Consider the following 16,059-nt stretch of genomic DNA (forward strand, 5'->3'; position numbering starts at 1 on the left):
CATCAGTTCTATAGCTGGCCCCTGGAACAGCTCTGAAGGAGCTCCCACATATGCCGAGCACTTGTCTGGTTTTCTTTCGTTCTGTGGCTCAATTCATCCCAAACCATCTGAACTGGGTGGTTGTGGAGGCCAGGTTATCTGATCCAGCCCTCATCACACTCTCCTTGTCTGATGGTTTTGCTGAGCACAAACCAGATGATATGGCGTGTTGCTGCAGGATGTTGTGGTCGCCATGGTGGTTCAGTTCTCCTTCAATTCTGAATAAATGGCACAGGGTGACAACAAAAGTGGGAAAGCACTGATGTGGGTCTAATCAGAGGCGCTGTTAATTTCTAATTTCCGAGTCAGTTAACCTTAAAATAATCTTGTGCAGCAAAACGATTATTTTCTTGGGATGGTCCTCATTATAGCTTTTGATGGTGTTTGTTAAAGGACCTGCAGGTCTTGAAGTTATGAATTGTTAGTAAAACTACTACTGTTTGCACAACATATACCAACTGATGTTCTAAATAAAGCCTAGAGCATCCATAGTGAAATACTATATACTACAAAATGGCCAATTAGTTGACATTATTTGTGGGATCTTTAGAAAATTCCACAACTTGATTTTGGTCACTGGTTTCACAAAATAGATTCTCAGTGTAACAAATAGAACCATTTTTACTTACTAATACATTTAGTGGAAACTAAACCACCAACACTGATCCACAAACTAACACTAGCTGCTAAAAACCCTGTAGGCTCGTTAAAGTCGGTGGAGGTCATTTTCTCAAAGTGAACGACTTTGAAAACTCTAAAAAATGCAGTTCGATGTTAAATTGCTTTTGTTGACTGAATTCTGTCTACGACCAAAATGTTACTGTACAAAAACAGCAGGCGCGTCCATGGACGGTCTGGATCCCCTCCTCTTGTGTTTTTACTGTGGTGGAAACCTGCTGCTTTTATTAAAGCCAGAGTGAATATAAACCAATAACCCAGTTGATGGTTCTGGCAAAGAAAATCTCTTTTTAGAAATCAGGTTATGTCATCTTCTGCATCAGATTGTAAGACTAATTCCTTCCTCTGCATATCTTCTAAACACAGTAATAAACATTTTAAGAGTCTACTCAAAGGGAATGTTTGAGTAACCAGCATGCCTCTGGAATCTTATTCATGAGCCTTTTCATTTTCTATATTTTTTTATATTTGCCATGTTATTGTTTTTAGGAGTCTACCAGTCGAAGGTTTAAACACACTGCTCCAGTGATTTGTTCTTTATTTGTATTATTTTTTTACATTGCACAACATTGTAACTGAATGATGTGATGTATAACTAAACTGATTTAAATATCCCACCTTTCAATTCACAGACTTCCTTGTCAAAAGTCTAATGTGTTTTAAATTATCAGTTGACTTGTGCAAAGAGTGGGTACAGAGGCAAAAGAGGCTTTGCTGGTGACTTATTCGAAATTTACACTTATTAGGACCATTTGTTTTCGAACAGACTGAAACCAAACACACCTCTAGGTCATGTGTCCAAGCAGCAGAGTGACGGAGAGCTGCATCAGACCTGGCCTCCACAATCACTTGCTATTAATCAAACTGAGACGGTTTGGGACGAGTTGGAGCGGAGAGTGAAGGAAAAGGAGCCAACGAGTACTCAACACCTCCGAGAAACCCCTTCAAGAAAGTTGGAAAACTATTTCAGGTGACTGAGAGAATGTAAAGCTGTCATCCAGGAAAAAGGAGTCTACTTTGAAGAATCAAAAATGTAAAACATATTCTGAGACCTTTAAAACTTTTTATACCTCATTATTAATGTTGAAATAAAAGGAGAAGGTGCTGCTCCACTTTTGACTGGTACAGCATGTCGACATGTATCGTGGTAGCCTGGTCACATCAGCACTACATTTTATTTCTACTATTTCTCTGATGTCTCTCCTGTATAGAACTGCAGCTTCAACAGTAAAGTCAAGATGACAAATGGCCGTGAACCATGAGATCACATAGAGCTGTTGCTTTGAACTTCAGGCAGACTTTTAATCATTTTAAATTTCGTTCAAAGTGAAATGGAGCAAATAAAGTTGAGAAGATTAAGGAACACACTACATTTGTCTCGTTAGACGATGCATTTTTTTAAATTCTCATTATGTCCAGTTTACCTTAATTTGCCCAATGATTAGTCCTCGTCTGTGAGGCAGAGCATCAGCTGAATTCAGTCTTGAAAACATGACATGACAAACCGGAAACAAGGAAGCAGCAGCTAAACTGTTGAGTTTTGTCCTGGAGCAGCATAAAATGAACTGACAGTGAAAATACAATACACTACAGTCCTAATTGTTGTGGGACGACCGCAAGCAAATGCTGATGCTAATCTTAACATTGACAAACTAATAATCATTGCTGACAGCAAAATATTTCTACTCAAGCACTTTATGAAAATTGGCATCGCAAACATGTATAAAATTTAAAAGGTTTAAATACATCCGTCTCAAGCAAAGCCAATTTTATGCATCCCGGAGTGTACAGGGGCAAGAAAAAGTATGTGAACCTTATGGAATTTCATGGTTTTCTACATTAACATGATCCGAGCTTCATCTGAGTCAAGAGTATTAACAAATATATTGTGCCTAAATCAATAACGTATAATAAATTCTGATCTTTCATCTCTTAAAACCTTAAAAACTTCAGTGACAGTGGGAAAAGTATTAATCCAAAAGCTTCACATACTTTTTCTTACCACTGTATCCATGTCACTCAGTAGTTTGGAAACCGCCACTGAAGCTTTTGGATTTCTTAATACATTCAGTTGCCAACATTGATATTAGCTGTTTTGTTTTGCGTCTCATAAAAGCAACAAGGAAACGTGATGAAATACGAGGGAAACCTGATACTTGACAAAGCCACATATACATTATTCATCTAAGTGTGAATGGAAGTTTTACCTAAAAATGAGTTTGCTGCTTTGATAACGTTGTCTTGTGCTTCCGTTATATCATTTGCAGCTTTTTGGAACTAGGTTCGACAGAGGAATCAGGCCTTGTGAAAGCTGTTGTGTCATATTCGCTGTTCTTCACTGTAGGCAGTTATGGGATTTCTGGTCACTGTGACGACAGCAAACTGACAGTGGTAACAGTCCTGTCTGCACTCACACTCATCCTTATTCATCCTAAAATGTAGATTATTTCATGTGTTCTGCCAGAGAACTTCCAACCAAACAGCAGAAATCATTTCCTTGTTCTCATGAAATGTGCAGTTTACACAAAAATCTCCTTATAGATTTACCTCAGTGCTGCAAGTTGATCCAGTGATTCCAACTATTCACTGAAATTCGCTGTTACTGGTCTAACTGGGACCACCTCACCAGACCAGAGGTCATAACCGTACTGGCTAATGTCTACTCCTGCTTCAGCAGTTCAATCTTCCAAAGCCATGTTTGCCATATTATTTATAATACATACATCCTAAAACAGTCTCACTCACACACTCTCACACACACACTCACACACACACACTCTTTACAGTATGCTGTGTCCACAATGGTACGCAATAAGAACTATACAGAACACACACTGCCACCTACTGGGGCAATTAGTGTAGTAAAACTGAAAAAGTAAAGCTGAAGCCTGATGAATATTTCCTGAACTTTTCCTGCTACTTTTTAAAGTAAAATATTTTATAAGCAATTCTGAACCACTTCCAATTTGAAAGTCACTAGTATAGCACTGCAGTTTAATGTATAAAGATGCTGCACAAATAATGTTTGTAAGGTGACAAGTAAGGCTTCAACCATCCAAGTTAAAAGTGGTTTTCAAGCTGCAGCTTTTATAATACAAAATTACCGCTCTGTTGCCGACCTTCTACTGTAGCTCAACAGAGAAACCAAAAGAGGGATGTGGATTTGGATGCCCTTCACTTCCACTGGAAGTGCACTGGGGAATGATCCCTTCATGTCCAGTAGACCAGGAGGAACGGTTACACAAAACAAACATCTCAGTGTTCACATGCACACATATTATTTTAGGACAAAGTCCTTCCATCCCACCTCTGAGTGGTTCTGGAAATGACTTTTAGTGCTTACATCTGCATGACTTCTGCTGGTCTGACATCTGGTTTAGGTTTCGTTGGCTAACTCGATTTTTATAATAAAATAGAAGCTCCGACTGAAGCCTGAAGGTCTTTTACAGTAGAAAATCTTATTGGAGCTTTTCAGCTGGGATCTCTGGTCTGTTTGGATTCTGGAGCCCAGACACCGATGATTCCGTTTGTAATGTATCACTATAGAGATCAGATCTAAACATGAAACCGCAGTTAAATGCACCAACTCCATGTTCTGGTGTTTGCAGAGCTCAACGCTGATCATTGTTGTTGATCTCTTTGAGTTCAGTGTGAGTGGCGTACACCTTTACCTGCATTTCCACAGTGGGATGTTTCTTGCCCCCAAACCATATGAGAAGAAACAACGTAAAGTCAACATTTTTTATTTTTCCATTGTCACACTTGACATTTTCAACATCCATCGTCTACAGGCAGTGCTGAACTCTGTACTTCAGGCTGGAACCATTGAGGAAAAACAGCTATCACTGGACCTTCACCCTGATCTGTTTACATTCAGCTACAGTGAGAGATGAGAAGAATTAGGGGCCGTTGTACGTGTTGGCCCTTCAAGTCAATTTAAATAATCACAATAAAAAGGAGGATGAGGCAACAGAAAGATTAAGACTCTACAAATCAGGTAAAAAAACATGATGTGCTTTGGTGGTTCCTTTGGCAGCGCAGCTCTTCTTTACCAATCAACCTGGTGTAGTAGTTAACACCAAGTAACACCATGCACTTTGAGCGTCTCAACTTCTCGCTCAGCTTTTTTTTTTTTTAAGTGCTGACACAGCAACATTAATGCAAACACCACACTGGAATAAGGCAGCTGTACACAGAACCGTTTGTCTTGATTCGTTGTGTTACAGAAGAAGGTTTTACTCCTTGAACCATTACGAGTCGGAGAGAAGCGCTGAGATAGAAAAATGTTTTTTTTTTTTCCATGAATGGAGAGGGAATGACAGAGAAAGCGTCTTATTGTTTAACAGTCACAGTAGCACTTGATGTCGTTTCAGAAGAGTGTCGATGAGAAACTGAGGAGACAGACGACTGAGGACAGAAGGTCTCAGTGTACGTTGGTGTGTCAGATGAGGGTGGGGGTGAGACAAAGCTAAAACACGGTGGGATGTTTCTTTGAATAGTACGTTTTTAAAAGAAAATGTTTAAGAACCTAAGCATGTTCCTGAAATGTTCCCTTATAAAGCTGAATGAAGCTCAGGATAGATGCAGTTGTATGGGGCCATTCAACACCAGCAGAATGGTAGATTACTTCACTTTAGTTACACGGTGCTGGTTTCAAGCCGTGCCAAATCCCATGGATCAGCACAAGATGAAACTTGAAATGTGTCTTTAGTTTTTTTTAATGTTGTTTAAGTGGGGAAAGACTAAACTGTCTACGTCTTTGTTTCCATAAAAAGCTGAGATTTGGTAAAACAAACATAGTGCTCTGAGTGCAGCCTGGCCAAGCTCTTCAAGTGCTCCCACCTACCAAACCCTGCTACACCAAAACACCAACACCCCTCTATCCACACCTCCTGCTCCTCTTTCTTCTCCTCCTCTTCCTCAGCCTAACAGGGGGCTCAGTAGCGATAGTGGTCTGGTTTGAAGGGCCCTTCAGTGGGTAGACCCAGGTATTTGGCCTGCTTGTCCGTCAGCTTGGTCAGCTTCACTCCCAGTTTATCCAGATGGGCAGCTGCCACCTGCTCATCCAGCTGTTTAGAAAAGAGAGAAGCGTACAGTTGGTTTGTGCACAGATCCATCTTAGATGGAGAGAAAGATTCTACCTGACTCTTTAAAGCGTCAGGTTATCTCTTGGCTTTTAACACTTGTATATAACCGTTCTCTTCAGCACTACTACTCGCTTCTCAAATTAGGGAAATGATTAACCGATTAAGTTTTAGGACACAGTGTACATAGATGGCATCTCACAGATTAGAGACCGATGTAAACAGTGGATAGAATTAAGGAATCTTTATCTTGAAGATGCAGTTTGGAAGTCCCTGAACAACTCCGCCTTAAATATGTTTCCAAATAGACATCAAGAACACCTCATTTGATTCAGCCTATATTTGTGCTTTTATAAGAGCACTGGAGTTCAAATTGTCATATCCAGACAGTTTTGAAACAATTTACTGCACTGCAGAAAATAAAGTATATTATTATATAGTGAATTCTGACCTTCTTTGGCAAGAAGTAGACTCCCAGGGGGTATTTGGCAGTGTTCGTCCACAACTCGATCTGAGCCAGCACCTACAGGAAAAGAAAGGTGATGATCCTCACACTCCAAAGTTATTATATCAATGTCAAGACTATAAAAATCAATTCAAAAATATAATGTTTCTCTTAACTGGCATCCCACAGTAAAGTCATCTATCCCGTTTTCACAGCATGTATTAAAAGTTAATTTTCCTTTCTCTGGCACATACAGTCAAACTGTACCTGATTGGTGAAGGAGTTGCTCATGACGAAGGATGGGTGTCCCATGGCGCAGCCCAGGTTGACCAGTCTGCCCTCAGCCAGGACAATGATGTGATTCCCATTCTTCAAACGATAGCGATCGACCTGAGGAGAAGAGGAATTACTGCTGCGATGAGTGCAACTGTAGAAGAAAAGTTCAGCTAAAAGAGCAGCAGGTTCAGGAAGAAAGTCTATTTTTAATCCAAATATCGATCAGGTTGAAGTTGAATTACTTCTAGTCTATGGTCATTCATGTTCCAAAGCACAGGAGATCACTAGTGTCTTATTATAACAGAACAAGTTAAACCAGACTGATTAAGCCAGAATAAAAGTGTCCAGGCAACATTTGACACATAAAACCCGTTTCAGTTCTTCCTACCTGAGGCTTGATGTTGACCTTCTCTGCAGCGTTTTTGTTGAGCCAGTTCATGTCGATCTCACAGTCAAAGTGACCGATGTTACAGACGATTGCATCATCCTTCATGTTCTCAAAGTGGCTGCAGGTGAACACGCACAACAAACAACATACAACTTGTTACTGAGTAAAATTAGACACTCAATTCAAGCTGTGATACCTGAATGATTTAAACATACTGACAAATGACAAATGCACACAAAGATCATGCTCAGCTGCATGAACTCACTGTCCCAGGATGATGTCCTCACAACCAGTGGTGGTGACAAAGATGTTTCCTTCCTTACTAGCCTCATCCATGGTGGTGACCTCATAGCCTACAGAGCAACAGTGAAAACAAGAGGGTTAAATTGTGGATAGACAAGCTCTTGTCTTGCAGAAAGGAAAAAAAATAAATAAAAAAGGTTTTAATGATAATAATTAATGATAGAAGACTGGATTCTGACAATGAAACCGTTCTGTCTCTCTGATGTTAACAATCAGCGGCTACGGCAAAAACAAGGCTTGCACTTGGTGTTTAGAAGTATGTGGTTTTATTGCCCACCTTCCATGGCAGCCTGCAGGGCGTTGATGGGGTCGATCTCTGTGACAATGACGCGAGCTCCGAACCCACGCAGAGCCTGGACGCAGCCCTTACCCACGTCACCATAGCCCGCCACCACAGCAACTTTACCAGCAATCATCACATCGGTGGCACGCTTGATACCGTCGATCAGACTCTCTCTGCAGCCGTACAGATTGTCAAACTTGCTCTGCAGGGGGAAGACAAAGACATGATATCAACCTTTTTTAAAGGGGAAGACAGATGAGGTCCCACTAGTGACCCTAGCGATCACACTGACACAGGTCTTTATTTACCATAACAATCATAATGTGCTGACATTATAAAACTACAAAGTCAGCTAGAAAATAAAAACTGAATACAAATGGCTGGGAAATTTTTCATCAACTTACAAGTTATATGTCACTAATTAGTACTTTTAGATTTCTGACATGACAGCAAGCAATTAAAAAGGATTAAAGTCGCAGGCTAGTTACCTTTGTGACAGAGTCGTTGACGTTGATGGCGGGGATCTTCAGGTCGCCTTTTTTCAGCATTTTGTACAGGTTGTGGACACCTGTCGTGGTTTCCTCCGACACCCCACGAATACCTGAAACCACAAAATTACCTCAGTTGTGAGCACAGCCCATCAATAACGTGAAACATCCATCAATCAGCCACAACATTAAATCCACCTGGTGGTTTTAGTAGGTTGCAGTATCATAGTCTGTCCATTAATATTAGATCAGTTAGCGTTTTGAATGTAAAATACTGCTACTGTACATGCTGTGTAATTAAGTGTTGGTGGTGAGATTCACTCCGAGCCCTCAGTTGTGTTGTAGAGTCTCAGTGCAGACTACCACCGGCCTCTCTCTGCCACCTTATGACACAGCTGCAACACTGAAAGTTGGGCTGCAACGCCTCAAGGGGCAGTAAAGCATTTGTTCATAAATGTGCAAATAAATTAGTGAATATATTTATTCAGTATTTGGAAACTTAAGAAAATTAAGTCTCCTGTTTTATCTCATACCAGTTGTAAGTGTATGATAAATGTCTGGTCACCATCATTTTATGAGTAACAACAACCACCAACAGTTTCAGGGCAGACATTGCTAATAAGGAATCGCTAATCAACCTGGTAATAACATAGCAAAAAAACACATCCTTTCTAAATGCTACTTAAACTAGTGCATGTGGGTGAACAAACCAACCTGCCAGCAGTTTGGGGTACTTCTGGTGGACCAGATTAGTGAGGTCACCTCCATCATCCAGGATCATGTTGAGGGGCTGACCATCTTTGAAGTACAGAGTTTGTTCGATGCACCACACGTACTCCTCATCGGTTTCACCTTTCCATGCATACACTGCAGGGACATGAGTAAATTCAATATAGACACAGTGGTACTGACAAGTCTGCACAAAACATACAAATTGTTGGTGGCGAGATTCACTCCGAGCCCTCGGCGTGTTGTAGAGTCTCAGTGCAGACTACCACCAGTCTCTCTTTGCCACCTTATGACACAGCTGCAACACTGAGAGTTGGGCTGCAACGCCTCAAGGGGCAGTAAAGCATTTAACTGTCTAATTAAAGTTCTGACTTCATTTGAACATTTGAAAGTTATGTTATTATGTTATCAATCATCAATAAAATATATGCGCATGGAGATTGCAGGTGTCACCTGGAATGCCGGCTTTGGCAATAGCAGCAGCAGCGTGATCCTGGGTGGAGAAGATGTTACAGCTTGACCACTGAACCTGAGGACGGAGGAAGACAAATTCAGGGGAAAGAGAAAAGAGTAACAAGAGCTGAGACTTAAAAAAAAAAAAAAAAAAAAAAAAAAAAAAAAAAAAAACACAACATTATAATAAAAAACATAATATCTTAAGGGCTGTCTGGCTAAAGGAAGTGTGTTCTGGTCATTTTCTAACTTTCTGAAACAGGACAGAACAATTTGTGGAAACAAAAAATAAATAAATAAATAAATTGTGTTTGATTATTTTTCAGAGCAGAAATTAACTGCTACTGTATTGGAAATCAAATCTGTCTCACACTGCTATCTAGTGTTCAAAACTCAGTACAGCAGTCCTAAATTAATATTCAGAGCTGACTAGACAATTAAGTATCATAAGATGAGTTTTCCTCCAACTTGACATGCCTACACAGAAAAAAGTCGCCTTTTAAAATATTAAGATGAGTATAACCAAGTTTGTATCCACAGAAAAGCAAATCAAGTTATTTAAAAAGAAACCCAGGCTGGGAGCTGGTTGTGATTTATTCTGTCGGTTCTGAGGCTGCAGGAGCAGACTAGTCCTGGTCAGGCAGACCAAACTAGCGTGACGAGCAAAATCACACTGGCCTTGGCAATCGGTGGGGGAGAGAAAATTGTGTGTTGTACTTCAACACAAAGTCATACAGAGCAGCTCTGCTCACAAAGTAGACTAAATTCACTGAAAAGGCTATTTGACTAATCTACACACAGTTATGCTGAGTCAGCTGATTTGGTCAACCGCCTGATATTTCACACAGACTGTTTTAATCATTCACATGAATCGACAATAAGCCAATAGGGAAGAAAGAATAACTCGGCCACACTTTGGTCTCTAAGCAGATTATTGTTGTACTAGAAAAGTTTGACTTGACTAGACAATGTACAACGAAGATGTCAGCACATTTTAGAGGAAACGAAGTGATTTCTCAATCTTTTGAGAGAGTATGATGGACTTAAAAATGAAAAGGATTTCATCTCATCCTTTTTCCTCTAATGGTACTGTCCAAAAAACTAAGCTAATACCATTCATTCCCCTTGCTTAGAAATTACTACTGCACCACAGAGCTGGAAGTGAACTAAAAGCTCCAATGAAAAATGTGTCCATAAAAGTAAACTCCTGCAATTTAAGCTGGCAGATTGTATGTCACCCCCGTTGTTACAGTGGGATCAGATGATGCTCTTTGTGTGGATAAATGTTACCTCAGCTCCGAGGGCAGTGAGGGTCTCAATTAGTACGGCGGTCTGCAGGGTCATGTGGAGGCATCCAGCAATACGGGCACCTTTCAGAGGCTTAGTCTGACCGTACAGTTCTCTCATCTTCATCAGACCGGGCATCTCATTCTCCGCAATCTCGATGGCCTTTCGCCCCCATTCGGCCAGGCTGATGTCAGCTAGGAGAGACAGCAGGATGTTGAAGTTAAACAACAATGTGAGTTACAATCAACAGTTCTGCTGAACCACTGATCTTGTAAAGCTGACAGATTTTGCAAATAAGGCCATCTTACTTGAAAGACCATCGCCCAACACGCAGCAAATACAGTGTGCCGTAATTTAAATAGAAAAGTCTTGAGAAAACAAATCTTGACCTGCATTTCCTTGATGCAAGTAAAATGTTGCGTCTCTAACATGAGACAGAGTGACCTTCTCCCTGTTAACTTAGATGTTGCTGTCCTGGGAAAATCCACACATACACAGCTGTTACACAGCAAGGGATTTGTGCTGTGGTCATCAGTCTGTCTGTACAGTCATTCTTTCTTCACCTCTAGACAGGTGCTGTAGCTTTTGCTGATTTGCAAGTGCAGTTTTTAGAGCTTTATTGGCAAGTGGTGAACATGTTCTCACTAAATCACTGTAATACTACGCATGAATAATACTGTAATAACACAGGAGAATGACTAAAGTAAACTAAAAATGTACTTTGTCCATAGCTGATATCATTCACCAAACTTTTTTTATCTTATTTGGAAGTGACTAAGCGGCTCTGTGAGTACACATCTTAAACGTGTCAGAACAAGTGCATAAGGAACAACTGTTGATGCATCGTAACTGGATTGGAAACTCAACTTCTAATAATTAAAATCATACAAAACCTTTATGACATTAATTCAAAACCTAACAAGCACAGCAGAAGACAAAGCTACAAGAGTTTATGTGGATAGCACAACAACACTGCAAAACCTTGGCTTATTGCCATTTTCATTTCTTGTTCCTTCAGAAGCACTTTGTTGTATTCAAGCTTTGTACAAAATGTGCTTTTCCCAATACAACTGCTGATCACGTCTATGAAACAAGCTCAGCACCACACCTGTTGTATCTTCTTGGCTAAAATCCACAGTGCTTTATCCAACGTCCATTATGCTTCATTGAATTAGGGCACACAGCTGGGTCTTTTAATTAGATTGCACAATGCTATATTGCTGTAAATCCCCCCTGTGGATTTACTCAAATCATCTAGCCACCAACAAAGTTCACAGATGGAGAAAAAAAAATAGATCAGATAGATATTTACACTGATTAAACGAATCTCTTCACTTCAGTTTGGAGATTAGCAGAATTTAAACAGAAGCACAGAAACAGAAAATGAATCACTCTGTGTTATGCTCATAGATAATGCTGCAGGTAGACATCAGGGTGTAAAATGGAAGTATCAAAGCACTAAGCGCCCTCAATTACAACTATAGAGGCTACAACCTGTTTAAACACACACCTCAGCTTAATAAATGTGCTGAAACAGCACTAGACTGAATGACCCAGTCAGAGGGGATTAGGAGAGGAAGTTCACAGTGGGGTCAGTGTAAAGTAGCTAAAAGTCCACTGTGCAGGGTTAACTACAAACTTCAGATGAATCCCAAGAGTCCCAAGATATATCTGACCTGTATAATAATAAAATCCTACCAGAGACTCCAGTTAACTTTTAGCTGTTTGCTTGATTGTGTCTAATATGAAGGAATAACACAACAACATTTTGACTATACTGGAGACACACATCATGAGAGACTGATGTGTTGCTTTTGGTGAATGAGTGATACTGCATCAATATACATGTCAGGTCTTGAGTGAGCAGTCACTGAGCTGACAATGCATAACATGAATCCAGACTTTGCCCTGGAGCTATCTCTAAGCAGAACATTGTGTAACGTGTCTTGCTCCAAAACCAGCTGCTTCACATGCATAGCTCACAGCAGTTGTCACATTTGGTATATAATGATGTATATGTAACAAATTATTTACAATTATTGTCATCTTCCATATGTTGAACTAGGTTTACATGTATTTCTCCATTTCTAATCTTTTAGTACAAAGCTTCTATGGCACCTGTCCCTGTGTTATTTATCTTTAATTTTCCCACAGGCATGGGGTAAGAGAGTCCACTTTCTAATTTAAAGTTAATAACACTTAAACAAATATATATATATATATAACAATATAACAGATCACAGGAACACCACGTGTAGTTCTACTATAACTGTGCAGCTCAATCTCTGCCTGCTCCTGTCACTCAGGAAGAACCTGGCGCTCAGGCGCCAGACATTATGGGAACTGTAGTTTGCAAACAGAGTCGGGGCCAATGAGAGTGACGCTTTCTGCTTCGACGATGAACTACAAGCCCCAGAGTCGGTGGACAGCGTTTCTGCTCAGTGAAGCCCACGTTTGGCGCTAGTGCGACAGTTACATGTCGATTCATTCGCACATTTGAATCAAAACTGTCATTTAAGAGCATCGAAAAGTGGAAATTTACATGTTAGGAGGTAAAATGACACCCCGTTAGCTAAAAGTCTATAAAACCTTACGATTTAACCACATACCACATATCTTGCTAGCAAAACAGTAAACAACAGAATGAAGAAAGAGCTAACGTTTAACAAAGGGAATAGAGACTAAATACATCTTAAGCATTTTACACTTGTATTTATTTACATTTGTTTGATTTATCGCTGACTAGCCTTTAGGCTAAACACGGCTCTGGGAAAGGCGTCAGGTTAGCGTTAACTTAGTTTCTCGTTAACGTTAGCTACAATAAACTTAATGCTAGCTAGCAAACTGCCACGCTGCACATCGAGACTTCACTTATGAGCACAGTTAAAGAGATACACCATGACACTTACCGACTTTGAAGGAAAGTTTCTCAGACATGGCTGTTTTCTGGTGTTTTGTCGCGGGCAGGTTGAGAGCAGCGGCAGCCTGGCCGACGGACAGAAGCAGAGAGGGAGGGACAGAAACATGACGACTCGGTTTTTATCGTCGGAGCCAAGTTCACACGAGTTTACCCGAAGCAGGGCGGACCCACGCTGGATTCCTATTGGCTGCAGCAGATCCCGCCCCGCTTATGAGTGATTTCATTGGCTAACGGCTGATGTGGGCCGGCCAACTGCACCTCCACATACATATTACACATTACAAACATGTTTTATATTTACTCTATCTCTTTTTTTATTTAATGCCTTTTTACTAGAATTAGAACTAGAATTTAATTTTCTTTTGCTGCATTTGAAAAGAGTCACCTTACGCAGCTCCACTGTATTGAATACAATGACAATAAAGTCTTATAAAATCTTATGATTAAATGAGCCTTGGGACTAATCCCTAAACTTTAACTTTGGAAAGATCATGAGGAACGTCCTTTGAATATTTCTCATATCAGGATCAGAACCAGCTTTATTGGCCACTAATGCTAACGTACTGTATACAAGACAGTCACTTCTGGTTGGTAGCTCTCAAGGACGCTCAACAATAAACAGACAATATAAAGAATGTCATGAAGAAAACAAACCAAAGTGCAAATGTGTGTGACAGTCCAGACACAGAAACCTTTATTAGTCCCACAGTGAGGAAATTGTATTGTGGACAGGCTGCACATTTGGGGCATGGTGTCATGTAGCTGAGAGAGACGAGGAACCAAACCACTAACCAGACGACTGGTCTTGTGTGGGTTTGTACCTGTCGGGTATTAGTATGTCCGATATGTACAGTACAGTGTGGGAACCAGTGATGTAACAATTCTATCATGTCAGTTGTTAATGGGTCCTCTGTATCTGCCAGGATGAGAAGGGTGATGGTGACTACTCTATGCTGAGTTTGAATATGATATATTACAGAACCACAATTTATTTCACACACAGCTCTGTAGCCTTAGTTTGTACTAACATCATGTTGTACTGCAACTTTTTCTTCTCTGAACTACATTGTTAAACAAACACAGGTGTTTGTATCATTATTATTCATTCATTTATGAATAATACTGTAATAATTGAGACAAAACCGTGGGCTCCTCTCCTCTTTTCATTCACCTACTAATCAAAGCTGCACAAATGACCTGTTTGTAATCCATAACAACAAGTTATTTGTACATTATAGAACATTAATTCTTTACTTCTGCGTCTTTAACATACACTAGCAGGCAAGGTGAAAACCATCTGCAAAATGATTATTGCATTAAATAACAATAAATCAAGAAAAATAAAAAACTTTACTGATATTAAGTTAGAAATAACTAAATCTAAATAAGGTAAATTGGTTCCATCGTGTGCCGGTTAAGACTGTTGCAACATGGAATTAAAAATTAAGAAACAAAGGGCTTACTTATACCTGAAGAGAGACTTAATGTGTCCCATGAGGGCAAGGTCCTCACGCAAGTTCTGTCACTTGACTACATGTACATTTGACATTTGACATACTTAAATACAGTCAGTGGCCGGACATGTGGAGAGGTACTTCCTGAAATCACTGGGATTCAGCTGATGTTGTGGCACAAGTACTTGAGTATTGCATCAAAATACACATTTTAGAACAAAATGCTGTTCTTTTCACTCCACTATTTATTGTAACATGTAGCTGCAGTTGCTTCAGTGAAGAAACTAATAAAATATGATGCAGTGTTAGGTCAATCAAGTAAGTTTATGTATAAGTTTGTAAATATGTATATCACATATCCATATTCACAAACTTAGATATTATTGTGAATTTCTTTTACTTTCTGCATAAATAGGACGATAAGACTTATAAAAGTTATAATGAAAATAATCAGTTTAGGTAGTAAACCAATTTGAAGAGAAGCCAGAGAGATGAAGAACTTACTTTTTAACTTTTCCAAAACACTTATTAAACTACTTTTCTACTACAAATACTGTAGTGGCCACACACTAAATACAAAATGGTTAGTAACTTTACCAACAGCTTGAAATACACCAACCTAGAGGCTAAACTCAGTCCACTGGTAGAAACACTATACTACAGCTAATTTAAGAGCATGTTTCAAGTGGTCTTGACCCAGACCACTACAGACTGTCACCTGTACAGTTTTAGGTCTCGTGAATTTGAGTCTAGATTCCAGTTAAACATTTTCAGAAGCTGGAGGAAGTTGTCGTCCACAGGTCACAGCCACCGTGAAGATTTTCACCGTTACTCAACATTAAAATAAATAAAAAAGTAACCCCTGGTAACTAGGTCAAACCTCAGACCAGTAGCACTTTTGTGCCACACATGAAACAGAGAGCAAGGATCAACAAGATGTTCTGCTGTTAACTGCAAACATGCAGAGACTGCTAAAGGATTTGGGGTTTAAAGGTCATGACTCTTTAACTGCACACCCCCACTTCTCTCTAGTTCTGGTACAATGGAAACATTTCAGTGTGTTAAGTAAATTAATAATCAGACTATGGGCTGATTTGATTGTTCAGTTAAGGCCTTATGATGCCACCTTTGTGTGGGAACTATCACAATAACCTCATATGAAACTAGACTGTAATGTGTGCAGGTTAGAAACCAACCAAGTGCTATGTTCCAAGTTAAAATCATGTTACATA

At 39.8% G+C, this 16,059-nt stretch overlaps 1 protein-coding gene and 2 non-coding genes across 3 annotated transcripts; all 3 read right to left on the reverse strand.

Annotated features, from left to right (window-relative positions):
• Positions 1-4,444: 4,444 nt before the first annotated feature.
• ahcy (adenosylhomocysteinase) lies at positions 4,445-13,512 on the reverse strand. Its single transcript, XM_026349412.1, has 11 exons — positions 13,363-13,512; positions 10,457-10,647; positions 9,167-9,242; positions 8,699-8,851; positions 7,985-8,097; positions 7,491-7,698; positions 7,176-7,263; positions 6,911-7,028; positions 6,514-6,636; positions 6,253-6,324; positions 4,445-5,786 (listed from the first exon to the last, which is right to left on the reverse strand). Exons 1-11 carry the CDS (start codon positions 13,388-13,390, stop codon positions 5,655-5,657), a joined length of 1,302 nt encoding a protein of 433 aa, XP_026205197.1. The 5' UTR covers positions 13,391-13,512; the 3' UTR covers positions 4,445-5,654.
• LOC113155544 lies at positions 8,285-8,421 on the reverse strand. The gene has a single exon (XR_003298152.1). It is a non-coding gene; the product is annotated as a small nucleolar RNA SNORA17 (small nucleolar RNA).
• Positions 8,918-9,053, reverse strand: LOC113155545. The gene has a single exon (XR_003298153.1). It is a non-coding gene; the product is annotated as a small nucleolar RNA SNORA17 (small nucleolar RNA).
• Positions 13,513-16,059: the final 2,547 nt, after the last annotated feature.

The sequence above is a fragment of the Anabas testudineus genome, chromosome 5 (assembly GCF_900324465.2).
Source record: "Anabas testudineus chromosome 5, fAnaTes1.2, whole genome shotgun sequence".
Taxonomy (NCBI): Eukaryota; Metazoa; Chordata; class Actinopteri; order Anabantiformes; family Anabantidae; genus Anabas; species Anabas testudineus.

What these genes read in the sequence shown, in the direction of transcription:
- ahcy (XM_026349412.1), bottom strand. Translation starts at nt 13,390, where the DNA reads ATGTCTGAGAAACTTTCCTTCAAAGTCG. An exon ending in TGCCAAAGCCGGCATTCCAG is followed by an intron (nt 8,852 to 9,166) that starts GTGACACCTGCA and finishes ATGTCCCTGCAG; the next exon opens with TGTATGCATGGAAAGGTGAA. An exon ending in GAGGACATCATCCTGGGACA is followed by an intron (nt 7,029 to 7,175) that starts GTGAGTTCATGC and finishes GTTCACCTGCAG; the next exon opens with CCACTTTGAGAACATGAAGG.